Below are 27,189 nucleotides of genomic sequence, written 5' to 3'. Positions count from 1 at the left end.
AGCGAAGCTTAAGAGCCTTAAAAACTTCAACTATCGATTATTTCCCATGACGGATGACAACAACAAAATAAATATGAATGTAGAATATAAATGAAAGCAATCCACATGTCCCCTGCTGCCCTTAGGGTCCTCAATTTCTTTGTGCAATACTGGTAACAATTTGAAAAAGAAACAAGCCAATAAGTGATTGAATGTGACAAAGCCTCTTATCTTTCTCTGACGTCCTTGTATGAGTGGCCTTTCTTGATTCCTTTTGTCACTGTAATATAGAACCAGACTTTATCGATTAGTCGGGATTCTTCCTATTGAATTGTAGACTCGAACGTGACCATCTCAGATTTTGTTTCCCCTCTTGTTCGAGAGTAAAAGTAATTTTTCAAAAAGCCTGTTCTGCAAAGATTATTCCGCCAGATTAGTCACACTTTTCCCTCTTGGCTTTTTAAATAAGGGTCCTATGAGGGTCTCATTGTGGCGGTGTAATACTAATTATCTGCGGGTTTCGTGCAAATCTTTACTTTTATCTTGACTGTGGTAGGGGGGCTCAGTGCCTCAGTGTAACTTGATGAGACGAGCTGTTAGATTAGATACTTAAATAATCCTGATCCGTTCAGCGGATGTCAAGCACGGGTGAGAAAACCGCTTTTGCCGTTTATTTGAGCGGTTTGGATTTAGGGGGAGGGGATTTTAATCGATATCTTATTTAGTTGTCTAATTAGAAGATAAGTGTCGTCTGCTTTCTCTTTGTTGAAAAGTTGGCGTTGGCCCATGAGATTGAGTTGGTTTTTGGAAAACTGACGAAGATTACAAATAATAAAATGGAACGATCATTTTTTTGGTACGTGGCTGCAAGAAAATTAGCACAAGAAATAAAATTACAAAAATCATCGTGTCAAGAGTCAACTCTGGACGAGAGTGTGTCGCTGTGTCGTGAGTCCTGAGTCGCGTGTTCATAGAATCTCTTAATGCACATTCCATGATGTTTAGCAGGTAAATAAAAGCAGCAGGTAGATTACAAATAGAATGATTATTCGAGCTAAACCAGAGTTAAACCTGTTCATGTGAAATGTTAGTTCCTGACTAGCATGTGTTATGTATGCCCCCTGTCAATGCACGACAGTTTGTTTGCACTAATATGTAATTTTCTCCTTTTTGCAGATTTGAGGCCTGAGCCAGCCATCGTAACAACAGAACTTTTTTGTTCTGGTATTGACCTTTCATCAACAGCAATCTCAGAATCATCACTTGGGTAATGATTTTCGTTACTTTCATTTACTTGTGACCATGTGACCTGCTAGATGTTACATGGGAAACTCAAATTCTCCTGTTTTTTAACAATTAATGTTTGTCACTGTCTCATTTTCAAATTTTTATTTACTTATTATTGTTGTTTCTGCAAATATGTTTCGTAACCCATTTTTTTTTATTTCTTCAGATAAACAACACCCTGTTAGATGGTAAAAACAACCGATTCTCGACGAGTTACGAATCTCTTCTTCCCTTTTCTTTAAATACCCTTTGTTCTCGTGCACACCTATGTGTGTGCGACACGAGGATCCAGGACAACCTTTTTCTCGCCTGGTGGATTCAACTTTTCAGCAAACGGAGCACTTGTGGATGCCTGGCTGTATTTCCCGTGCATAAAGGTAGGAAACATTTATCTCTGTCCTTCCTTTTTGACTGTTTGGTGGTGTCGGTTATAAATCGTTAGATAGTATACGATTATCCCTGAGCTAGGCGATTATCTGGAATTGTTTTCTCTTGCCGTTTTTGTTGACTCAGTTAGGGTCCATTAAAAAACCAATGGAAGTGGTTGCTTATACAGTATTTGTAAAACGACTGCAGATCAGGCCCGGTTTTGTTTTTTCGTATCTCACAACTTTGTCTTGTGGGTAAACAATCCGATTCTTTTAACTTTGAACACTTGACACTTCAAGCAAAGTGCAACGAGAACATTTCGATGACCAAAAGGAATCTGCCGCCACACGGGCACAGGCACCTCCTGGTTATTTAGCGTATACCTTCTCTTTTAATTCACGACCGCGGTCGCCAACTTACTTTTACCGGTGTCGTCTTCTTTGTTCTTTTCTAGCGAGTTGTCCCAGTTTGACATCGACGTTTTGTATTTGTCAAATGAATACAGATCAGGCCTGTTTTTGTTTTTTGTACCTCACAACTTTGTCTGTGGGCGAACAACCAAATTCAAGAATATTTTAACTTTAAACACTTCAAGCAAAGTGCAAACAGTTAATGTTTATGACCAAGGGGGACCTGCCGCCACACCGGCACCTCCTCGTATGGCAATCATCACGCGGTGAAATGTATAATAAACTGCCAGTGGCACGCGATGCGAAAAAAACAAACCCATATAGACACAAATTTGGTTTCTCTATACTTAAACTGTTAGCTTGTTGTTTAAGATTTCAGCCTTTTGCGCAGAAGGAAAGTCTGCATAAATATTTTGTTTTGTTTCTTGTTCATCCTATTTTCAAAAAAGATGAGTTTAAATGGAAAGTCTGCTGGCCGTGTGTATACAAGCAGGTTATTGCCGATTTCACGACAGCGAAATTCCATATAGAGCCGAAGGTCCCTCCTTGAATTTAAATCTCCCACCAGGCGACTCATAAAGAAATTGTACAGCTTCACTTTGCTTCACAAGTCTTTTTTTTTTTGTTTTTTGTTTTTTGTTTTGTTTTTTTATTATTGAACTGCTGCTGGATGGATATTGCGCCAGTGCATATTTTTGTAATATTCTTCGCCAATCGCGATAGTGCGCTTCACTATGCAATCAACTCGCCTGCGTGCACCACTGCTCCCGCTTGTTTCTTAAATAATCGACTAGGACGTGGCGGATGAAAAGAGCACGGTCCAAGTCTTTTGTTCCTTTTTGAAATTGATCATTTCTGCCCAAGCGAAAACTTTGCGTTACTCACAGTCAGTTGAACCGAATGGAAAGCCCGACGGTCAAGTTGCGCGCGGAAACGGGTACACATCAACTTGCGTAACACACATTCAAATCAGAGTATATAGCGCTCGGAGCGCTCGTCCGATACTTTTGATGTTTTTTTTTCTATCCAATTCAATCATTTTGAAAATCAGCCGACTATTTGGACTTAAAAGAAAAGCGACCTGCCAGTGTGAGAAATAATAATAAATTTATTTAAAAAAAGAACGTATCATGTCAAATAACCTGCATGAGCGACACGGAAAGCACAAACGTGGCTTAGAGCCACACGGTAATAGGTGGCCTACAATCGAAAAAGCGATCACGCTATCGATCAGATTTTTCATAGTATTAGATTGTCGACGACGTGCAGAACGCCATTGGTCAAGGTGATGTCTCGAACGGCGATGCAGGCTCCGTTGATTCCTACACAATCCGCGTCGCGGCGCACTGTCAGGACCTGATCGTCGAAGGTGAACAAGCGATCGCCATCAATCAAGCCCGAAGTGAACCATGTGCCGCGAACGACATGGCGCCTCAATATGTCTGAATGGAATTTGTTTTTTTGTTTTTTTTTTTTTAACAGAAAAAGAAAAAAGAAAGAAAAGATTTAAAAATAAAATTAGCGGTTCTAGGTCAGAAAAGCAAGGTGAACGAAAGGAAAAAGGGGGGGGGGGACTCACCTGCTACATCAGACGGGCTTGAGCCGACTAGTAAAGCGTCCAGCACTGGGCTATCGACCGGTAGGAAAGCCGTCAAAGATACGGAATCTATTTCGGAAGTAAAATTGAATGAACTTTTATCATTCGTTTGAATAGGATTGTTAAATTACTGTTGGTAAAAGCAGGATTGGAGACGCTCTCCAACATCGAAAAAGCTGTTTGTAAAGCCGGCGTCCATTTGACAACCGAGTAGAAATCACCCAGAGGCGGAAGAAGAACGGACTTGACGACGTGAACGACTCCATTAGACGCCAGTTCATCCAGGTCCGATATCTGGCTGCCAGAAGCAGTGTACCACTATTGACGAAATATTCAAAAGAATCGGAACTTATTATATAGACTCTCTTGATTGGAATAATAAGAAGCGATTAGGAGACTCTACTCACGCTGGCCCATCCGTCCGTGTAGAAATTGATGTGGATGGGTCGGCTATCGTAGAGCGACGGCAGCTTCTCGTCGTTGATGAGCTGCACCCTGGTCGCATTGGCCTGGACGACGTGGTAGGTGAGGATTTGTCTGAGCAGAACCGGGTCGCTGACAATATGGTCGAAGATCTCCTTCGGCAGCGCCTGCCACGCCTCGTTATCAGGTGCGAACACCGTCCACGGGCCTTTAGAACGAGAATTTGGTCGTTTGTGAACGCGCGGATAGGGAGGGCGACAACACAACGGAAAGAAACAACAACAACAACCAAAAAAGAGAAACTTCTCTAACGCTCTCTAACGTCTAACTCGATCACCTTGACGGGTGAGCGTATCCATCAAGCCGCTGCGCTCCAGCAGCGCCAGAAATGTCGACGCTCCCAAACTCTGCAGAGTGGCTATTACATTGTCCTCGGTTTGCCAAGTTAGTTTCACAGCGTGCGCGAAGTTGTCGATGTTGACTAACAGCTCCAGCGGAATGCTGGATATTTATATTCGTTTTTTGGTGTGTTGCGTTGGGTTGGGTCGGTTTTTGTATAGATCCGCCGAGAAAAGAAAAAAAATAAAGAAAATGAATGGTTAGTCGGATGATGGTCCATTATTTTTATACGCCAATTCGGGATTTGGTGTTGACGTCTGTTTTTGCTGTTGAAAGAGAAAAATGTGAAAAAACTATGGTTTTTCTTCCATACTTGGCCTCCGGTGAAGGGTATGTCTCTTTGGGGAACGGCACGACGACGACATCGAATGCGTTGTGGTCGATTTCGTTGGACGGGTCGTACTGCAAACTGGCCAGCAGATCTTGGTCGGACACTTTTCGGAGGCTAATACTGTGATTGGTTATAACGTTTTCGACTGGCTGCTGCTGCTGCTGCTGGCCTTCGGGGGACGATAACCGCTGTCTCAGAGACGGGCAGAAATCCATCAAGCGAGGACGATCCATCAGGCCGTCGATGATGTGCACGACTCCGTAATCGGTTTCAATGTTGGCTCGCAACACTTCCACCCCGTTGGCTGTTTTTGTTTTGTTTGTTCGTTTTCATTTGGACCGTAGTGTACCGTGAGGGAATGCACAAAACAAGCGAGAAGATACGACTTGCGTCATCATCAGTCATGCGAGTATTACACAATGAGAACACAAAGGCAAACACACATTCTGGGGGGAAAGCATCACGACAAAATTGCGGTTTAGGCCATTTTGGTAGCTAAATTTTGGCATTGTTGTTTGAAAGAACAAGGGGAAACCTTTTTCTTCTTTTGTTCCCTGTTCACAAATGGATGTGCGTCCCCAGTGAACCATCAGCATCCACCGCTTTTGCCTTCTTGTCTGAGCTTGTGTTTAGTTTTTCGCATAATTTGATGACGGTTTACTGTGACTGGAGCAGAGAAGGAGCGCTCCGCTAATGCCAACCGTCACCTGCCAAGTCTTCAGTGTCGTCTAAAACTTATTGAAGAGCTCTGCCAAAATTCACCTTGGAGGTTCTTTTTTTTCTTTTTCTTTCTACGAACTGATTAAGGATATAATCACAGCGTGTAAAAAACACACTCGGTTGACACGTAATTCCTCTGCCTTTTTTTTTTGCTTTTTTAGAGCCTGTAGTGGTGTTGGTTTCTTGACTTTTGATGGGAAGGAAAAGAAAAACTTTAAGGAGCGTTGCATGTACAAGGGGAGGTCGACTGCTCCTTGAATTTTGGACGATTATTTATTTATTTATTTATGTTGAACGGCGTCGACTTTTTCTCGCATTGAATAGTAGACACAAACCTTGGAAGTCAGCCAGAAAAAAAAAAAAAAAATATGTATATAAACTCTCTTTCACGTCGACTATCTCATCCTACGACTCTAGACGATAGCCGAGGCTACGGGGCGCTATATAACTCTATGCCATATTTCGGTATAGAATAAAAACGAAGTAGCATTTCACGATATTAAAAAAGAGAGAAAAAAAAGGTCGGCCGTATGAAGATTGAGCGAAGCTTTTCATGTGTCTACAAAAAGGAAAAAAAAACACAGGGTCAACGAAGAAGAAGAAGTCTGTGGGTTTCTTTGGCTAATTCAGTCGATTGTAGCCCATCATCGTTGATGGTACGCATAAGGAGCTCAAATCCCACTTTCCCGCGTGCGAAGCTTCGTTTCAAAAGGAGACTATATAAATGTTATTTCGGACTCTATCGATGGATAGAGAAAGCACTCTATCACACAGAGCGATAGAGGCTGGCGTAGGCCATATCGCCGCTGTATAAAGTCAGAGCTAATAATATTACCTTCTTTGGCGCAGATGAACACGGGTGAGTCCTCTAGTGACATGGCCACGTCTTCCATCCTGTCAGAGAGCGTCACTCGACCGAGGACGGTGTGAGATCTGTTGACATAAAACAATTCCGTCAAACTGTAATCTCCTCTTTAGCTAAAGAGCTGGTCTCTGTGCCAACGATAGCCGTTTTAGACACACAAGAAAGCAAGCAACCATATAGATATTAGCTGCGTACGGCCAAAAGCCACGGACTATTAGCTGGCACTTACCGCACGATTTGGCCGACACATTCGGGGTCTTTGAGAGCCACGGCTGATAGCGAAACGCCGAGGCTGTTCAAATAAGCGTCGGACGGTGCGAACATGGTGTAAACTGAGCGCTGGAGATCCAAACGGGCGACGACGGCGGCTGTCACAAATTGATCGTAGGTAATTCTTTTGCTATTCGCCGATCGTCCTTCTCTTTCGTTGTCCTGTCCTTGCTCTTGTTGCTGCTGCTCCTGCCACTGGATGTAGGCGGCCGGAAACGTCTCTGGACTTTTTTCAAATATTTCCAACAAATAAGGATCCGGTGCGGCTGGCGGTTGCGGTCCTTCACCGGGCGGCGGTGGGGCCGGCGCTTTGATGTTGATGCCATGAGTTGAAGGTGGCTGCGGTTCCGACCTCTTATTCAGCTGGAATCCGGACTCTCCCACAGGTGGTCCTTCAGGTTCTTTAAAAAAAAAGAAAGATCGTAATTGAAACGTTAAACCGTGAGCGGTAACGACCGTTCACCGAAAAGCCAAAAGAAAAGAAACGTGTAATTAACGAGAAGATCTTCGGTCTTCCGGACGGAACCACTTTGTCGGTTGTCAGCCTTCGTCCCTCTAGATAGCCGAGCGCGGACCCCAACAACAGAACATTTTTTCGGGCAATTTAACAGCCCATTGCGTTCGGATCGAAATCGTCGTATAATCTGTGATAGTTAACGCTAATAAATCATACGCGCTTTTGGCTGCTCGCGAGTCGACCTCATTAGAACCTTAGACCTTGGATAAGTTATGGTTATGTAGGGTTTCTTTCTTTATTTCTTGTGGTTTTTCTTTTTTCTTCCCCGAAACGATCATAAATATTGATCGATGGACAAGGCGGCGGCGAAAGAATGTGGCGTCAAATTGTTGTGTCGATTTTTTTTTTTGTCGGCCCGAAATTTTAAACGGCGATGGGCGGCGAGAAAATGAAATAAAAAAACAAAACCAAACGGATTGGGCGCCAGTCGTCTAGTCGCTGTTGTGCTGCTGCTGCTGCGCCCGTGAAATTGACGAATCTATAATCAAGGACGTGTTGAAAAGCGAATACAACTCAAACCCAAGAAAAGAAAAGAAAAGATTCAAAATCAACTATGTAAAGACTTGACGGATGGGACGGAGCTAGCTGGAACGTGATGGTCGTCGTCGGCGGCGACGTTCTCCAACTCTTTTTGCGCGCTATCTTGATGATTGGGAAAGTTTACGAGAAATTCACGACAATAATCTGTCGAAAGAGAACGAGAGTTGGTGCTGGGCCTGACTTCGTGCCGTTCTCCCATTGCCCACCCTGACATCCTCAACTCTCCTGACGAGCCCGTTATTGCGCATTTATTCAGGCACGGCGCGTGCAAGGGAGTTGGGAATAGTAGTGGGGCCGGGCCCCGCTTTTCCAATGGTGGAATGCCAAAGAGGACATGGGAACGGAGAATCGTACCCAGCAAACAACACAGCACACACACGCTACAAAAACACGTACGACTCGGATTTCGATTGCTTGTTTTTTTCTTGCCTCACGGTGCGGAACCGCGACCGTCCCGCGGGCAAGGTCCTTACTGACGTCACGCGATGACGATCGTCGCCGACTTTCCGACGACAAAACAAATCCAAAAATATTATCAGGAAAACCAGAAACCCCAAAACGCACGTAGGTATATCTATAAGAAGAACCCATACAAAATTCGAGAAAAAAACAAACATATACCCAGTATATAATGTACACAGCGTATACGTATTTTACGACTGAAGGTATTTTTTTTTCTTATCGAATCTTGTAGATCTAAAAGGGTAAAAGGCTCAGGTATTTTTTTTTTTTCGACCAGGGCCTCTGAATAAGACGAAAGCATTTTGGTTAAAAAATAAAGAAATTTCAATAAATTCTCTCAAGCTGAGTGCTGGCTTCTCAACCTTGGGGGCCTCTGTTGGGCGATCGGAACGGGGAAAGTGTCGTTGATTCCTCATCAATTCCCAATCGAGATAAACGATTATTACAGGAACTGTTTTGAATGGCTGTATTTGAATTAAAACGCCGTGTGGTTTACCTCCGAGTGTTTGGCGTAGAATTCCTCCGTTGCTCGAATTGCTCAACAAGGTGAAGAGGAAGCAGCCGAGCCAGAAGAACCTCATCTTGTTGCGAGCGTTGGTCAACACAATTTGGTCGCAAAACCGATTTGAAAAATCGAAAAAAAATAAATACGATGGAATGCGGAATTGGTTTTGAACCGTACTGATCCTGGAAACCGACTGGCGATGACTGCGCTGTTCCCCAGTCACAAAAGTCGAGGCTACCCGTTGTCCAGACGAGCCCAGAGGGGGGAAAGAACAAATCAGCACTTGGAAGTCAGGTGCTTGGACAATATCTGCCGATGCTATTGAAAAACGAAAAGTTGCAGGGTGCAGCGATCCCCAGGTTGTTGTTGTTGTTTGGTGGTTGGTCTCTGCCCGTTTGCGAGAGCGAGAGAGACGGAAAGATGCTGGAAGCCTAAGCCGAGCCACGAAGTGCACTGACGCGATTTGTTTGTTTGCCGCTGGTCAAAAACCTGTTGCTGCTGCTTGGCTGCTGCTGCTGTTGGCGGATGGCGCAAGCAGCAAGAGGGGGGAATCAACATCCAAGACACCCGTCATGGTGCGGTTACAGGGCCAACTCGTTGGAATCCTCCCAGGAGATGGTGGAGGAAAAGCAAAAAATAAAAATAACAACGGACCCTGGCCCAACACGCACAGCACAAACACGGGATCTCTTCCAAGTAATGATTATATATGTGGTTTCTTGTTGATGTTCATTTATTTAAAAAAAACCGCTAGTCCGTGACCTCTCTCACTCTCTTGAATCTTGAACTTGCCTAGCTCCTCGGCTACGTTGGAAAGCAATTATTACAGGTGGGAAAACGCCGGGGGAAACCGCATGTTAGTCTTACGTAGCACCACCAAAAAAAGCGATTCGGGCTGTTACATCAGCCAAACAACTTTGAAAGTATAGTAGTCATCCCATCATGTGTTTTCATCATCATTCTTTTGACACACGACTTTGTCCGCGTTCAACGGGGGGAAGAAAAAGGGCCCCACATATCCTTGGCGATGTAATACCTTTTGTGCAAGTTTTTGCGCTGGTTTTTGAAAAATTCTAAGTTCTAAGAAGAAGATGGTTTCTTTTGTTTAGTTAGCGATTTGAATTTTTTTTCACGGTCGAAACTGACGGCGAAAGTCAAACGCTTTTTTTTTGTTGTAAAGGAATTTCACGCCCGTGTGGGCAGCAGCAGCCGCCTGACAACAACCGTGTTCAAAAATCATGATCTGCCGATTTCAGATTGTTCCTTCTCTCAACAACAACAACCAAACAACGGAGAGATTAGCAAAACAAAAGCCGAAAAAAAGTAAAAAAATGCGAGACGAACATTCCTGACGCTTGTTTTTTTGTTTGTTCCTTTTACTTTTCTATTTTTTTTTCCCTCGTGACGATTCAAAATGACCGTCGGGGCGCGTTTATTCTTGTCGGGAATCGTAGATTCGTGCGTGGATCATTTCTTCCTCCTCGTCGTCCTTTCTTCTTCTTTCTTTTCTGACGTTTTGCCTTCGAGTCGCCCATGATTCATAGCTCCTTTTGAGAATCGTGAATGCGAAGGTCGTAAACCTCTAGTGCGCCGTTCCACTGTACGACGACGACGACGACGTCCATCACGCGCATATATTACTATCACTGGCTTGTGTTTTTTTTATTGTATTGTATTTATTCTTTGATCCGTACGACGCATTGGCGGATGGATGATGGAGTTGTCTAGCCATCTACTGAGTAGGTGTTGAAGTTGGCCTCGCTACTTATTCTCTTTGGCGGTTTTTTTGCGCACCATTTCTTTTTGCCAATCAACGCCAGACAATCTAAATACGTGTTTGTGATGGACGTCTGGTTGATTCCTGACAGGATGTAAAAAAATAAACCATTTATTGCCGACTGGGAGTCATTTGAAACTTACCCTCGAAAACTGGGAGTGAATCGGTCTGTACTTTCCAAGGCTGCATCAACAGATCCGGTAAATAGTTGTAATGGATTTTTTTGAATAATTTCAATGAATAATCTCTTTGTTGCGGGTGATTCGGTAAATATGGGCTAGCGTAGAGCGTAACGTGACTGACAAGTCGATTTCGTTTGAGTACCTGCTTCGAGTAATATCGTTCTTTTGTGTATTCGTGATAGTAAATTTGACTCAACAATTCTAATTCCCGCTGGCTTAAGTAGCGCGGAACCGACGCAGGCGCTGATGCATTTTTCTTTCTTGATTTATTTTTTTGTTGTTGTATTGTCCAGTTTACGGGTCTGGCGATTGATGGAGCTCGCAATTTAAAGTGCCTCGAGTAACCTTTAATTATTTCAAATTTAATAACTGATATTTGTGAAAAATACAGCATTTGCTGGTGTAACATCTCACGTGCAAATTAAATTAATTACAAGCTGGATAATAATCGTTCGAGTTTTTACGACGGCGGTGAATTAGAGGGTTTCATTTCTATACCAACAATGCGCAACAACAAATAAAACTGCGGGAATTTTCAATGTGTTGGGTTTTCTGGATTCGTTAGATCGCTCCATTAGTTGTTCTATTCCTTCAGGCCACTCTTAACACGACTTATAACGGGTTAAATCTAACCTGTTACAAAAACCTACATTTCTAAAACAGGAATTAAATCAGAATTCGATTAATAACTGGTGACCAGTAAGATGCTGTTGTTATCTTTAAACTATGAAAAAGGCATTGAGCCATTGACTGTATCCCATTTGTTTAATGCACTCGGAGTTGGTTAATGCCACATAGACATTAATCTCCGGAATTTTAGAGAGTCGATTTCCTAACAGAAGACACCCGAACCTTTTAACTGAAACCCAATATACTTGGACTCGGAATATTTGGGGAGGTAATGTGAGTTGATAAATTAATTTAATAAAATCTCCGAGTAATTTGAACTGGGCACAGGACAGCTTGGGGGATCAAGCAGGCACGTCACAGTCTGATAAATGGCTGGTGACGACATCGTTCGACTTCACGACATCCTAATCCGCCGGCCCATATAGCTATTTAAAATATCCGCTTGTGGCTCTAAAAAATTTTTCCACTTTTCATCCAATTAAAAAGGCATTGAAAACACAAGTATCTGACATTGAAGAGACTTCCGCTTACGTTAACAAGCAATAGTTGGGGGAAGATATTAGCAGCAGTGAAAGGATGTGACTCAGACTGTGTATCATTTTACTTACTTGTGAAGAGCGCGTGTCAAATGGAATCGGTAATAAAAACAGCCAGTAAAAGATTTTGCCCAACCCAATTGAATGATGAAATTTCCCCTTCAACTTTTTTCAAAAACAAAAATATAACACTGTAACTAAATACGACTCGAAAAATAAGGAATACTTTGAAAAAAGTAGTTCTTGGCTCGTCCAATTAAGATTGGCCTATATTTCGTTCAATTTAGGTTTTTTGATAAATCGCCGTCAGTCCAAATAACTGCGCGTTCAATTTTGGTAACCACTAATGCCTCGAATAAGTGCTGGTAGTGGTCAGAGTAAAATCTGTTGATTCTAATAAAGACAATTTTGGGGGGACTTGTAAACCGAATTTGGCACATTGGTCATAGCTGCGCAATATTCGTTTGTAATTATTCAAAGCGCGCATTTGTTTAAACCCAACAGCCAAGACCCATTTTATTTTTTAAAAAATCGGTTGCGTGAAAGACGGATGAATTTGGATTCGCACTCGATAGATGGCCTCCATTCCATATTTGGAACGGAAGACAAAAATATTATCCCCCTCCAAAAAAAGAAAATGCAATGCGCCAGCGGCCGGGAAAGAAGAAACTACGCGCGCGTATCGTGATTGAATTACGACTGCGAAATGAACTTCCGTTCGACTTATCAACCCAGTTAGACAGCTTGGCGTTATTGGATACAAAAACAACCAGTATCCTGATCGCCCCCTCCCAGCTCTCCATCACTCTCTGCCGTTGCGTTTCCCTCCTTTGATTCCCGTCATCCTCATCATCAAGTTTCTTTTCGTTGTTGATTCGTTTTGATTTTTCCTGCTTCGCCGTCTCCTTTTTCACGTCGTTGTTCACTCTCTCGAAAATTTGTTTTCGTCTTCATTTGCTGCTCTGGGCGAAAGAAATGACTACATGAACGAGCCTCGGAGCTAAATTATAAACGATCCCTTCTCTCTCTCTCTCCTTCTTCTTTCCGCACGGAATTTTTTCCTCCTTTTTTTCGCATCGACATCACGGAGCGTGGCGAAGGATAGACCGGCAACGTTGTCTTTTTTTAAAAATTCTGAAAATATTATTTTAGTTTTTTTCTTTCTTTGTGTATTGTTAGATGGTTGGCTGGTTGCGAAAGAATGGGTAAAGAATGGTTTTTTAGCTGCCGGCAGGTAGTAGGAGAGGTACAAATTGGTTCTCAGGTGCGTTGGGACGGGCTTTTTTTATTTGGACGAGAGGTTCAGTCACCCCTCGGCATTGGCGAGAACAGCAAGTGTAGAATCCTAAAAGACAGACGGAACGGACCGTTCTTGGTAGACAGCAGTGTTGATCTGTCTCTCTCTCTCTCCCTACCTGGGCCGGCTCTTTATCATTGATATATCTTCCCCGTTGTACGACGTTCCGCGTTCTTTTGATTCGTGACTTCGTGTGACAGCGGAAGCAACATTCTCATTCGTTCATCACCAACGCCTCAGTGTCAACCGGAATAACCACAAATTGGCGACGGGGGACACAAAAAAACCTGCACTGGGAAAAAGATTCTTTGTTTTTTGTCTCTTTGATAAGTTGCAAAGGAGAATCAAACGCGCCGAGGGTTACCACCTGCAAGTTACGTGATCATTCCAAAGGCTAAAGGTGAGAGTGATACAATTTATTTATTTTTTTCTTAGATTTTGAAATCGTGTTTCTATAGACTACACAGTCGTATAGTCCCGAACTCGCGAGTCACGATTTCGGTTGTAATACGATGCGAGAGAGAGAAACAGGTTCTGATTTCGTTTGTTGCAATTTGAATAATTTTACCATCGAGGGGCGTTTTCCACGTCGAATTTTGCGCGTCCTAAAAGGAGTGACTCGAATTTCTATTTCAAATTTGGCTGACGGCGGTCATGACGGATTCCTTCATTTTTTCTCTCTCTCTCTCCTCCGAGGCAAGAAATGATCAATGGCGTATTTATTTATTTTTTTGTTGTTGTTTTACTTGTTGTTGACCGCTCAGGTCCCGCGATTCCCGCCGGAGATGCGGGGGAAATGTTTTTCGAATTCTAATTTCACTCTCTCCTCGAAGCAATTTTCTTAATATCCCGATGGTCATTTTCTTTTATGGTTTGAACGAGGTTGTAGAAATTGAAACGCTTCGTCGAGCAACTCGTCGGGAATTCGTATTTCTCTGCAGGGTTTTTTTCTTTTTTCATTTTCTACTTTGTTGGAATAACCCATCGAGTATTTTGGGTTTTTTTTTTTCTTCTTAAAGATGCGTATGGGCAGATAAGTAGTCATTATGTCTATATAAGGGAGAAAATTCCTCTTCTCAAATTTGCTGGACACCTAGATTTTTCTTAAATAAAATGTCGTCCTAGTGCTAGGAAGTTACTCTAGCGTGACCAGCTTCATTCCCTCGGTATTTCCCAGTGGCTACTGCTCTGCTGCTGTTGGCACCGGCAAACAGAGATGAATAAAAAGATTTCTCTTTGCCTTCGTTTTACCCCCTACTGATTCCCGAAAAAACCGTCGTAGCTATTAGTTAAAAGCTTTTTTTAAAAGCGCACAGCATCTGGCGATCCAATCGCTTACACACCTTTTTCACCTGTTTCTTTCTTTTATTCAATTTTTTTGTTTCTCTTGCTGCCTCCATGTTTTATCAAATTTTTCGATGGGTGTGAGAGTTCTCGACTGCCTCGAGTGTCTCTGTTATTTTTTGTAATATTTTGGACATGTTTCATTCGGAGAGAGAAAGAAAGAGGCGGATCCCGGATCCCAGATTCCCATGGCGTCCCCTCTCGCAATAGTTTTCACTTGAAAGATGCAAACATTCTCGGGTAGGGTAAGCTAAAAAAAAATTACTAAAGAAAACCGGAACGTTATTTAACTGTTTCTCCTTTCGGGGAAGCCTACCCTTACCCAACACCGTCTGCTCTTACAGATCAGATACATAAATTTGCATTTTTATGTAACGTTATCGACCTTGAATATCAAACTGTCTGGACTGTCAGTTGCGTCAATTGGCCGCTGAAGGAGAAAAATGGTGGTGGGGAGGGGGGATAAAAGAGTTTGAAAATCCTGTAGAACAACAAAAGACCACACTTAAATTTTTGTTCGTCTGTTACTAACTGCGTAGTACTTTTTTCTCTGTGCGTTTATCTCCTTATTTTTACTGCTATTTCGGCCTTATAACTAGCCGGCCAACAGCAGATGGACGAAACAGGAACGGGCTGCACAATCGAAGGGGAAATGGTCTTTAAATTTCAAGTAAAAAGAAGAAAAAAACAATTGAAATAATGTCCGATGATAACGATCCGATACGGTCTTTGTTCTCTACTTCCTCGTCGTTTTAGTTGGAAACAGACGGATCGAGAATCGTGCAATGAATGCGATATTCTTTCCAGCTCCTTTTTTTGTGTGTCCTCGCCACAGAATGTCGAACCCAAACGACCGTAACGGCTACCGAAATTCTTTTTTTGGGGGGGTTTTGGTCCGCCTTGTTTTTCTTATTGTTGCGTGTACATTTGTTTCTAAAAGGAATAAGTCTTGAATATGAACGACCGAATGACCTGCCCTGATGACCTACGTGTGACTAAAAGTCTCTTAATTTCCGTGTCTTTATTTTCCCAACTTCAAACGGAAGTTTTGAACTGAGATCTAATTTTTGAAAAAAACCTTTGCTGAGAAAACAATGAGGTTCCGTTAATTGAATTTGAAAAACGAGCGCCTATCGATGCACCGTCTGTCGTGCGCGTGTGTTCTTATTTTAACTTATTTTTCCATCCGTTTGATATCGTAGAACTTGTTTGCTCAAACCGCTACTACGTACGTACTGCTATATCGTCCCATTGTGTCCGCCATTCGGGACATTTATTTAACGACGGCAACAAAAACAAAAGCGACCAACAAAAAGGTGAACTCCTCCCCCCCACGTGAAATATTTCCCGTCCCGAACTTCCCAAATGACGTCGTTCTCCATACCGACGCTCTGATAGACGTCTGCAAATGATTGCAGTAGTCACGTCAAAAACTTGTTTTTTCCCCCCACCCGCAGTTGTAAACTTTTTGGCGGGCGTCATAATAAACCACAGACTTTCTAGCGCGCGCACACACACACACACTGGCATTCCCGCGCGTCTTCTTTCTACACATCCGCGACGTAATACTCTCACGCCATTTGGTCTGAGAGAACCGGAGGCGAATCTCCTCTGCAGGTCATTGTAGCGGCCGGCTCTAATGGAGGGTAACCCCTCACTTTTACACAAGATGTACACACTGACGTATTTTTTTTTTGAGCAGCTGGAGTCAAAATGCAACGATAGACGAACCGGTAAATCTGATGTGTTTTGCTTTCGAGATGGAAGAACAAAAGAACATATAGTCAATAACACGACTACAGTCGAATGGTGGTGGCTGTATAACCCAGTTGTTAGCCCCGAGGGCCACCGGAATATTCTTTTTCTCTTCAACTTTTTATCTCTTATTCGGCAAACTTGACACCTGCGATCTGGACTATAACGGGAGTGCGCGTTCCAAGTTTAGTCTGAGGAGGCGAAATAGCTCAGACTGCTACGATGCTATGCCCTCCTCCTAGAGAGATATGTACGAAAAAGACGGCATGACGTTTTCACGCTGTCTATTCGCCAATGATTTACCATAGAGTTGGACTCACGGTCTTCCTCCAGTTATTTGCCTCGCACGGTCAGTCAATCGCTTTCGGGAGCCGCTGATTGGTTCTCCCGCATGTGCCACTGTAGATTCTCTGACCGACCGTTGCGCCCTCATGTCTTGTGTGTGTAAAAAAACGTAACGGGCGGTTCTGGCTGCTTATTTCTCTCAAAATACGAGCCACAGTCCATGGCAGGATGAAATCTTTTTACATCGATAACTATTTCATGCTCACGAAATGTTTGAAATTGGCAGAGACTTGGAACTAAATTATTCCGAGAGAGCAACAGATTGCCGCCGCTTCCGAACAGAAAAAGAAAGAAAAATCTGTCGGGAGAGCGAACGCATCTGTGTGCACGCACGCCACCTGCGACGACACGGACTGTCTGTGAGCTGCTTGTCACGAGCAAACCCGAGTCGAATACAAAAGACAAGTGAAGGAGAGAAGATGGAGAGATCATTCCCTTCCCTTCATCCCTCAAGTCCCGTGTGCGTGGAGAGAAAGAGAGCGTGATCTTCCTTTTCACGCACAAGGTTAACTTCTCACGGTCCAACTCATTTTTTTATTTCGGTTTTTAATTTGGGCTATTAAATAACGTCAGGGCTTTTCACGTCTGGCATGACGACCGCCACCTGACGACTTTTCAGAGAATTTTTGTTTGTCTTGAGCCAAACGAAATATAATCAGCACCGCGGCGGATGTGTGTGTGTGCGGAAGAAAAATAAAAAAATACGCAGCAGCTCCGGCAGCGAATCTTGGTAGATTTGTTAAGAAACTGGAAAATTATTTTAGTCTCCACGGGTGCTGGTCTCATGGGCTGTTTTAATATTGTTGTTGCTCCGAACTTGAACGTCTGGCGCATCTGTTTCAACAGACGTACTACCATATAACACAGTTTTTACGGGCAGATAATTTGTTTTCGTGCTATATAATCTTGGAAATTTTCTATTTGACTCGGAATTTGGAGTAGAGAAAAAACCGTTTCGACATTGTCGGAAAGTATCGACGTAAAAACAAGAAGACCGGAAATAAGTGTATATAGGTATAGATACGCAGTCGATCCGGCTCCTGCTTCTTTTGTCGATGCGGAGCAATGGAAATCCCCGTTAAACTACTTATTTGTATTATTATTATTTTTTTTATGGCACCTACAAACCGTGACTCCATCATATCAAAGAATTATATTTTGGTTTGCTACATTTAACGCGGTGGAAGGGAAACAGGTAGAATTTTTTGTTTTTTCCGTCGAGCGCTTTCTACTTTTGTGAAACGAATTCGAACAATTCGCCAGCGTTGTTTTTTCCGTTGCGAACCAATCTCGACCAATTCGCCCACAATCGAAACCTCCCGCGATGAGTGGCCCGCCCGTCGAGATTGAAGTAACGGACAGTTATTAATGTCTATACTTTTCCGAAGAAAATGTATTTATCTTTTTTTTTTTTTTTTTTTGTTAAAGATTTGGGATTTGTGCCAAAGCAAGCAGTGCTTTAGCCATGGAATTCCATGGCTAAAGCACTGCTGACTGTCAGGCCTCTTGACTTTTGTGCGTGAGCTTAATATACACGAAGTGACGGTGACGTAACAATGGGTGCGGAACTAAGAGAAGCGTCGGCGTGAATCGGGCACGTAAGATAGGCGCGTGACCGTTTGTGCGTTTGCCTATTGTGCCCGGCCAGTATGTTGTTGTTCATCCTCGTTTCGCAGAAAAAAAAAGAAGAGCGGCGCACACACGCATACAAACGGCGGCTGAATATGGCGGCTGCAAACTAAGCCTCGACTGGCTGTTACGACCTGTTTATTTCGAACGTATCTAGGAGGGGAGTCGACAGCGGGAGGGAGAAAAAAAAACACAAACCAAATGAATAGAAATGTCTTGCCGAACAGTCGAGGAAAATCTCGTGAAGTTTTCCTCGTGATGCGAGCGCGTGGTGCAGCAGGCCTCGTGCGTAGATTTGACCCAAAACCTGGATTTTTGTAGGCTTGTTTTTATTTCAATTATTTGTACAATTGTATTTACACCATCTTCTTGTTTGGAGGTTCTCTTTTTTTTCAAATTCCCTGCTGAGTCTATTTTCGGTGATAACGAATTTTAGAACAAACCCGGATAAAGTTCTGGCTGTTGCTTGTTATCTCTCTTGTTTTTAAATACAAAACTTGTGTCCAATTAGAAAGAAAACACACTCTGGTTTATACTAGTTAAAATAAATGGTTATTATCTGTTGAAATGTTTTTTTCATCTTTAAGTGCATAGTCACGGTCCGTAATCTCTTTGCTGTTAGTCTTGGTTATCTTGGTCAAAGAGAGAAGGAAATGAAGGAGGGACCGATAAGAGTCTAAACGGATGATGGAAGATTATATAAGACCGCAGATGACAAGACAAAGACCAGAAGAGAGAGAGAAAAAAGAAACATCATTTAGGTAAAATGTCTTTGGAAAGTGTCTACAGGAAAGGCCCAAAAAGAATGAGATCCATAGCACCGGCACGAGCCTCTCTCTCTCTCTCTCTCTTTTCGTATTTTTCTGGGTACCAGGTGCAAATGATTGGAAAACATGACCATTTAACGAGAAAAAGAGAGAGAGAGAGTTTTTTTTCTTTTTCTTGTTTGAGGTTTGTCTCTTCCTTACTCTCTCGTATTTTTGAATCGTTCGTTATTAAAAGGGGGTCCCGAGAAGTAGGATGGACCCGCGTGAAGAGAAAACGCTTTTGAAAAATGCCATGAGCCGCGTCAGAACTCCGTAAAAATGGCGAATAAAACACGAGACAAACCAGAAGAATAAAAGCTCTATAGTCTTTTGGGTGGGGTGAGGACGGCTGCTCTCACGCGCGCAAAGAGATGCCGTCGGAGAGAGAAAAGCAGGACGTGTGAATAAAATGCAAACAAGCACACAAATCACATGGGTTTTTTTGGATGTATCATTGGTGGCTTCCTCTTCTTTGAGTATCTCGTTAAGGCGTAGAATTACTGCCTTTTCTATTTCATTTTATGATGATGGAGTCTAAATTTTGTTTTCTACGACTGTCTTTTGCATTGTTTTCCCTTTTCTTTTCACTGGTTAAAAACTCAAAACTTTACGGAGAAACGCAGGACATTTTTGAGAGGAGAAATGAAAAACGAAAAAAAACGAGAGTTTCGGTGGGCGGTTTCGATTTCTCCATTCGCATCGGTTCGCACTCTCCCGGATGGGTTCCGTCGTCGTCACGGTACGATCTTCCCCCGCGGTCGGTTGATGATGAATCGATGACGTTGATTTTATTTTTTTTTTCTTTCTCGCGGTGGCAATTGCCAAGGCTTTTTGCCGGATGTTGCAATCTCCCACGTACACATTTTACACTGTTTAGTCGACTGAGGAAGAGATAAGAGCTAGTATTAGGTAGAAACAAAGTATCGGACATATACATATCATTTTGAGACATTCCTCCGGGTTCAATCACTCCGGCACGGATGTGTCGAAATCGACGGCGTGGGTCGTTTTTGTCGAATCTCAAAAGAGAACAACCCTTTTATTTATCCCGTGTTGATGAGATAAGCAGATTTCTTTTGCTATGACTATCTATCTCTCGTCATCTGGATGGCGTTTATTTTTCGGGGGGAATTTCCAGGCTGCGAGAGATTGGATGTGACGCATCTTGTTTTTAATCCTCCCATTTATAGCACACACACACAGACACACCGCCCCACATGTTTTGAGCACTCTGCTTCTGTAGGGCGTCGTCAAACTTTTTTTTTCACGTTGGTGGTATCGGCAGCCGCAACACGGGAGTTTATGTCTATTACATTAAATAGGTGTAAACTCTTTTACCATTCCATCAGACATGCACTCTGCTTCACTCATTTCACCCATTAGTGTTTGAGGAGGGGGGATGTAAAGCGGACTCATGTATATATAACACCCACTCCACTGGACGGATATATTTATAAATTTGCATGTGGGCATACTGTTTATTTGGACTGTGGCCGAGCTGGGAAACCTGGACCTCCCTCTGTCGCCACCTCCGTTAGAAAAGAAAAGGGGGGAAAATGTTTCTACGCCACCAACACACTGCACTGCTGTACCCATTTCCGGTTGTGACACACATATCGAACAGCGATCGGATTTCCGACCGTGTTTTATCTCTTTCCAACATTGGCGTCATCAGTCAAACTTTTGGGTTGTTTTTGTTTTGTTTGTTTTCCTTTAGAAAAAACCCGCGATTGAAATGTCGAAAAATTGCCGATAATCACTCGACGTAATACCTGCTGCTGATTACATGGTGGTATGAGATGCAGCGGTGCGCACGAACGCCGCCGTCGTCATTTTTTTCTTTTTCTTTCGGGGTGATTACTTCTTCAGCCCGTCATCCAGCTCCAGCAGCAGCAGCGGGATAAATAACGTACTATTATCAAACTCTAAATGATGCGTTCCGCTGACAAATAATTGTCACGCAAGACCAGATAGGAATGAAGTGGGGGGTACTACCACGGAGTGCGTACCCTATTTCACTCTCTTTCTTTTTTCTTTTCTTTTTGTCTTTCCAAAAAGGTGAATTGTTATGTTTCTTTTCCTTCCACGTCGAAATTACCGTTTCGGGATCGCTCGTTCGTGACACACGGACAATCTGTTGTCGATCGGAACCGAGACAAAAGAACGTGATAGCGTTTTTTTGTTGTGTTTTTTTTTTTTTCGTTTTGGTTGTTCCACTCTTCCAGACCCAGTGAGTGGTCATGAGAGGGGGGGGGGGCAGTTTGAAAGTCGATGATGGAAAATCGAAAATCACTTTTGACCGAGACGAGAAGAAAAAAAAAAGTCTCAGCTCTTTCCCCCCGCTGCGTTTCGCCTCTTTATTTTCTGACCTCCTCCTTTTACCCTCTCCCCTCCATCTGTCTGTTGGATAATGACCGACTGTAAACCCCCCCCCCCTCTATATATCCACTAACTCATAGAAAAGAATCTCTTCTATTACAAGGAACCCCCAAAAGAAACTGGAGGGAGTTTTTTTTTCCTTCCTTCCATCCTCCGAGTTATCTCCAACTCATTAAAGTTTTTCTTCCATCCTCAGTCGGTACATTCCAGTGAAACTTGGGAGAAAAAAAAAAGCGCCCAGGTAGTAGTAGTATATACTTATATTCATAGATCTCCGAAGACGACAGGGCGAATAGAGAGAGGCCCTAGCAAAGTATACGTTTTTTATTATGATTATTATTTTCCCTTTTGTTTTGGTTTCTCTCTCTATTTTTTTTTCCTCCTCCAACGAAGAGAAATACACCACCACCATCATCATGCGAGAGAGTGCTGAGGAGAAAGAGAGAAATCTTTGGGGTCTTTGAAAGAGAGGGTTTGTTTAGATTCGTACGGTGGGCGGGGTCTCTTGAGCTTGGGTGTCTATAGCCATATTCTCTCTCTCACTGGCGTGGCCCGCTGGCCCGCCTAACACACAAATACAAGTACGGATACAGTCGGTGGCCATTCGGTTCACAGGTCTCTAGCCGGAGAGTCGTTTTCGACTTTCACTCTCGACGTCGAACAATTCCAGTTTTAAATCCACCGCTATAACTGATTGGACCCCACAGTGTTCTTGTCGTGCATGTGCTAGTATATATAGTATCTCTAGTCTTTGTGAACGTGTGCTCCATTGTATTGCTTTGATAATAGAAAGGAGAGAACAATCGGAATTCATTGAAGGGATATTATGTGCACCATGGAGAATCGAGGTAAGACAACTATGGGATCCGCTCGGTGAATCGTTACGTATTTTTTGAAGTTAGAAAAGGAAAACTTTGGTCTGTCGCATTCCCTTTCGATGTCCATTTTGGTATCGACTTTGTTTTTGTTTTTTTCTTGGTCCATTTTTATACCTACGAATCTGAAACGCTTCCAAGGTTTCCAACAGCCTTTTGGGATGCAGCATTCGTTATGCATTTCAATCTTTTTCTTGTTTCGAAATGTCTTTTTTGATGTAATGCCGCCCTTTTAGCGGCAATTCAATAAGAGCTTTTTTTAATTTTTTTGAAATCTATCCAAGTGCTGACCCTCCAACTTGCCGTGTATATTCCTAGCAACTCTGTTAAAAGTGAGGACGAAAATTCAGCGTGAAACATGATCACTGACTTTCTGTCTGTAACTTGTGTGAAGGGGATTTGCGAACAGCTGTTTCAAGCGAAAGGATTTTGTTTTTTCTCCGTTTCATTTTGATTGCAAAAAACCGAGAAAGTTTGACGCATAAAAACCCAAAACAAAAAAATCGAAAGGGATTTTCACTCGTTTGTTTAAGTCGGGTGGGGACACGGACAATTTCGTGTACGCATACCTTAATTATTCACCTGTTGTGTGTTGAGTTTCTTTATTCTCCTGATTGGACACCGCAACATTTCGCTCGAGTTTTTTTGTTTTGTTTTTTTATTCTGCTCCAAAGATATGCTTTCACTCGTGTGGTCACCAACGAGGACCCGAGAAAAATCCAGTCGCATTTGTCTCGATAACTGGAAACTCGACGAAAGTTTCAGCGAAATGGAAAGGGAAAGTCAATAGGATTTTTTGAATTTTCCGTGCGCAACAAAACAAACCGAATGTTTCAGTAGAAGAAGCTCGAATTTCCATCGCGCTTGGCTGCTTGCTTGCTTGCTTAGATTCCTCGATTTTATCGTCTATACTACCGATACGTCCATCCAAGTTAATCCGTACAAGGATTGAAATAAGAAAACTCTTATAAAACACAAAACTACTGTCGTCCGCTCCATATATATAAATGTGATGGTCCCATATCTGAACTCTTCAAGGCTAAAATACCCAACGTGGATTTTTTTCTTGCTGGGCTCTTCCCTAACAACAGCGGCGACAATAAATCAAGGGGAGAAATTGAAGTGATTTCACACTTGCACCCAAAAGAAGGAGTCTGAGAAAACCAGAAAGGCGTGATTTTCCATCATTCCCGATCATCGTCTTGTTCCCATCCAGTCTCTTTGCATCTCCTTCTCTCTCTCACTCTCCAGAGAGAAGGCCATCTTTTTCATGTCGAGGAAAACCGGCCAGTTTGAAATCTTGACCGCCGGATGAATATTTGGAGACTATAGCACTCGACCGATCCGACCGCTCAATCACGCGTCCTGCCAACCGACGCACCAGCGATAAGAAGAGGACACGGAGAAAATGTTGTTGATGACCGACTGGGAAATGGTTGAACCGGACAACGAATACTATATATTTATATCTATGCGCTCACGATTCGGTGAACGAATGGAATTTCAGCCGAGAGTTCGATGGACTGTGATATTTAATATCCGTCGTGATATGCGACGTGAATGCGTAATGAATAAAAGTGTCCAATGGTGTCGCATATGGCCAGGCTGGCACATTCCAAGCGCTCTAGGCGATCGAGTCTTAAAAAAACAAAAACAAAAATCTTTAAAAAACTAAAAATTTTAACTCGACAGCTGATCTGCCGATAAATGAAAATGATTGGAAATCTTTGACTGATACTCGCAACGTCGCTGCTGACATCTATCACGTCAAAAATCTACCTTTCTTTTTGAGTCAACAACAAGAGGAGAATGACCGCTTATTGATGCAGAATTTTCTCTTGGACAAGGATCAGGAACTTGACAGCTGGAATTGGTTGGGGAGAGTGTCTTGAATGACAACATATTGGTAGGAAGCTGGTTCCTTTAGAGCTTTTGCATTCAATTTGGGAGGGTTGCGTATAGAAGAAAAGGGAGAAAGTCTGTTGGGGGGACCCAAACTCTCTCTCGAGTCTCTTTTCTCTCAGCGCTATCACCTTGCGTCCTCTTCTGCCTCGGTTGCTGGTCGTGATGTGGATTGTTGAGAATTCTATTTCAACAGCGGTTTGTCGGGTCTTGGAGTCGATGCTACGGGTAGCGACAAATAGCGTGCGGCGAAAAAATAAAAGTCCCTTTTAAAGTCACTACCAACAGTTGCTGGTGCTGGTGCCAAAAGACTTTTTTTTTTAATAAGGAAAAACATCGTTAATTCTAATCAACTTGATGCCTTAATAAAAAGTTAATAGATTCTTGCTCTAATGAACAATTCCTGTGAACCTATACTGTGTACAAACTTAAAAAAGAGATCGTTAACTCTTCCGGTCATCCATATTGGAAAAATTCATCGATTTTAGCTTATAGTTTGGCTCAGGTAGTCATTGCGTACAATCTAGCCTTTTGTGTTTAAAAATGACATAACCTCTCTAAATGGTCACCTCTTCCATTTTATCACTTGCTGAAAAAGAATGGTTAAATGCGCCGTGATTTTCAGAGGGAAATGCTGTACGAAGTGTGCGTGCCGCGACCTCTTTAATCCGTTATTCCATCGGATGTTGACGCTTTTTGACAGTCACGCTACGAAGCCACACCACTGAGAGAGAGAGAGACAGGGACAGGGAGAGGGAGGATGCTCATTTGAGGCCTTTTCTATGCGCACGAATGCGCCGAGCGATGCGCTCTTGCTTTGCATTGTCTCCGTGCGTATGGCGAGCCAGGTAAAAGCTTGAGTTAGCCTGTTAGTCGTTGCCTAGTTAGAAAACTTGTCATGACCGGTCATTTGGCTCATTTCGGAGTCAACTGTAACAACGTTCAGACATGTGGAATCAGCAGCAGCAGCCACGCAAGCAGGAAAAGGACAAACGCCGAAGTTCCATTTGGCAAATTGTGGCTTTTTTCGAGTGTCGAAAAGATGGTATTCATTGCAGTTTTCGCTTATTATTCATTCCTGTGTCTTAGTTTGTAAGTTGATTTAGTTGGTTCATTTAATTTAATTTTCGTGGAACGTTCTCTCTGATTTGCCCCAAATAACCGTTATTTTCTGTTTTGCTCCACTCTTGTGTGTGTGTCTGTCTCCCTCTCTGTGCAGATAAAAAAAGCGGCCGAATGATTCCCGAACCGGACTACAATGAGGACGACAGACCAAACTACCGACGAATTTACAACAATTTCAACAACAACAACATCAACGAGAATATGAAGGAACGCTTGGGCGGCGGAGGCGTCGTCATGGACAAGGAAGGCCTGGTGGTTCCACGAAAGCCCCCCAATCCTTGCATCGCCTCGATGGAACGTCGTGACCTGCACCGTGAACTCGCGTTCCACCAGAAAACGTGAGTCGTCTCATTCGTCATTCATGCGTGCCAAACCAAACAAAACATAAAAAAAAGCGTTTTCAAATTGAATTAAGCGATCCCGATGACGAAAAGTCTATTATCGATTTGTAACCGAAAATGACGAGCGGCGCTATAGGTGAAGACCTTGCCGGTCGAATCTCGTAACGCTTGCCCAGCGTCACCGGTGGCTAACGCGATTAACGAACTGTGTGTTCTGTTTCTGTAGTTGCGTAGTGCCATTTCCTTAAACTTGTTTGTTGATTTTCTTTTTTACTTTGATGCTGATAACTAATTTTCAGAGGAAAAGCTGTGCTGAATCAGAAAAGTGAACTGCAACGAGCCTTGCAGAAACAGCGAGAAGTGCAGAGCAGGAAAGAAGTTGAAAAGGAACGTTTGTCTACGCGTTCAGCTCTGGAAATCACGCTGGAAAAGCGTGCTCAACGTCTTGAAGAGGTCTTTATTCCGATTTTGATTCTCAATTGCATTCTTTCGAAATATGAATGGACGCTTGATTATCTTGGGTTTTCCATTCGAACGCACCAAACAAGGGCAAACTCGTCACTTGTCGTCAATTTCTTCGATACGTTAACGTCAATAACGTATTCAGTGACGACCACTTTTATTCCAGTTTGATTTCTAACGAAAAAAGAAGCTTTTCTATTCATTTGACATTTGGACATTTTCTATCCGTTGACTCTAAAAAAAACATACTATTTTTCCTGTTATCGTCCCTTTTTCTGATTTTAGCTGGAGCGCGGTTTCACCACGAACGAGTCTAAGCAGCAGCCAATGTCACCAGAATCCAACAACGAGTTTCTGCGGATGCACGCCAAACTGCGGGGACGGGTAGAACGTACCGCAGCCATGCCTTGAGCGATTCGTGCGGGTCATTAAGGGAATAAACAAAAAAAAAAAAAACAAGACGAAGAAATAAGACTAGCAAACTGGAAAAATTTCGTTTTAACCCCTCCACACCTGGAGAGGATAAATTATATAAGAGAAAAAGATGAAGAAAAATCAGTTCATTTTTAATCGATAAGGCTTGATCGTGTAAAAATCTGAAAGTCACCCGTAATTCATATTGCAATCGTATTTCATTTCAAACCTCTTAATATCTCCCCCCTCCCTATTTGTCTCTATTTCTTTCCTTTTCTTTTTTTAAGTTCTCCAGTCCTCTTTAATTTCGCTCTTTTTTTCGGTGTAATCTCGTTCGTGTTATATCCACAAGTCTCCGTTGTGTGAGTGATCTTGCAATTGATGTGAAGTTTACTTGTTCTCTTTGGAATTCTGTTCTAGCTTTACAATGTTGTCAGCTAGCGATCAGAATGAAAACTTGACTGTGACCTATTGCATATTCATATCTAATTTACCCTTGTCGCTTTTTCGTTACGCTCGATGTCGACGCAGTCTGCTTTCACGCATGACTACGGTATACCGATCATAATCTTGTACATCATTTTCATTTCAGTTCAGTTTTTTATGTATAATACACAATCACAATGAAGTTGCGCGCACTTTGTTTTTGCGCCGTTCCGTAGAAATTCGGGGGGTTGGCCGGGAAAGTGAAGGCTCGTTCGTTCGTATAGAAAATA

The 27,189-nt window shown here is 42.8% G+C and overlaps 2 protein-coding genes across 5 annotated transcripts; one reads left to right on the top strand and one right to left on the bottom strand.

The window, feature by feature from the left end:
* The first annotated feature begins 748 nt into the window (after positions 1-748).
* LOC124195915 (actin-associated protein FAM107A-like) lies at positions 749-27,101 on the top strand. 3 transcript variants are annotated; one of them, XM_046590583.1, is made up of 6 exons: positions 749-987; positions 1,156-1,246; positions 1,433-1,643; positions 25,351-25,594; positions 25,897-26,050; positions 26,345-27,101. In XM_046590583.1, exons 4-6 carry the CDS (start codon positions 25,368-25,370, stop codon positions 26,468-26,470), a joined length of 507 nt encoding a protein of 168 aa, XP_046446539.1. In that variant the 5' UTR covers positions 749-987; positions 1,156-1,246; positions 1,433-1,643; positions 25,351-25,367; the 3' UTR covers positions 26,471-27,101. The 3 variants fall into 3 exon arrangements, with proteins under 3 accessions (XP_046446539.1, XP_046446537.1, XP_046446536.1); XM_046590581.1 differs by lacking the exons at positions 749-987; positions 1,156-1,246; positions 1,433-1,643 and adding an exon at positions 21,901-22,202; XM_046590580.1 differs by lacking the exons at positions 749-987; positions 1,156-1,246; positions 1,433-1,643 and adding an exon at positions 24,914-25,176.
* LOC124195914 lies at positions 894-9,350 on the bottom strand. Of its 2 annotated transcripts, XR_006875488.1 has the most exons (10): positions 8,666-9,129; positions 6,610-7,051; positions 6,351-6,448; positions 4,778-5,099; positions 4,403-4,566; positions 4,050-4,273; positions 3,774-3,960; positions 3,625-3,711; positions 3,188-3,487; positions 894-3,126 (listed from the first exon to the last, which is right to left on the bottom strand). XR_006875488.1 is itself a non-coding variant. In XM_046590579.1 (9 exons), the coding sequence occupies exons 1-9, from the start codon at positions 8,748-8,750 to the stop codon at positions 3,285-3,287; spliced, it is 1,812 nt and encodes a 603-aa protein (XP_046446535.1). In that variant the 5' UTR covers positions 8,751-9,350; the 3' UTR covers positions 3,134-3,284. The 2 variants fall into 2 exon arrangements, 1 of the variants encoding a protein (XP_046446535.1); XM_046590579.1 differs by lacking the exon at positions 894-3,126 and having other exon boundaries at positions 3,134-3,487; positions 8,666-9,350.
* Positions 27,102-27,189: the final 88 nt, after the last annotated feature.

The sequence above is a fragment of the Daphnia pulex genome, chromosome 6 (genome assembly GCF_021134715.1).
Source record: "Daphnia pulex isolate KAP4 chromosome 6, ASM2113471v1".
Classification (NCBI taxonomy): domain Eukaryota; kingdom Metazoa; phylum Arthropoda; class Branchiopoda; order Diplostraca; family Daphniidae; genus Daphnia; species Daphnia pulex.
Note: the sequence above shows the minus strand (reverse complement) of the source record. Positions and strands in the feature narration are given on the sequence as shown.

What these genes read in the sequence shown, in the direction of transcription:
- LOC124195914 (XM_046590579.1), bottom strand. Translation starts at nt 8,750, where the DNA reads ATGAGGTTCTTCTGGCTCGGCTGCTTCCTCTTCACCTTGTTGAGCAAT. An exon ending in TCTACGCCAAACACTCGGAG is followed by an intron (nt 7,052 to 8,665) that starts GTAAACCACACG and finishes TTTTTTTTAAAG; the next exon opens with AACCTGAAGGACCACCTGTG. An exon ending in TACCCTTCACCGGAGGCCAA is followed by an intron (nt 4,567 to 4,777) that starts GTATGGAAGAAA and finishes ATAAATATCCAG; the next exon opens with CATTCCGCTGGAGCTGTTAG.
- LOC124195915 (XM_046590580.1), top strand. Translation starts at nt 25,080, where the DNA reads ATGTGGAATCAGCAGCAGCAGCCACGCAAGCAGGAAAAGGACAAACGC. An exon ending in TTTCGAGTGTCGAAAAGATG is followed by an intron (nt 25,177 to 25,350) that starts GTATTCATTGCA and finishes CTCTCTGTGCAG; the next exon opens with ATAAAAAAAGCGGCCGAATG. An exon ending in GTGCTCAACGTCTTGAAGAG is followed by an intron (nt 26,051 to 26,344) that starts GTCTTTATTCCG and finishes TTCTGATTTTAG; the next exon opens with CTGGAGCGCGGTTTCACCAC.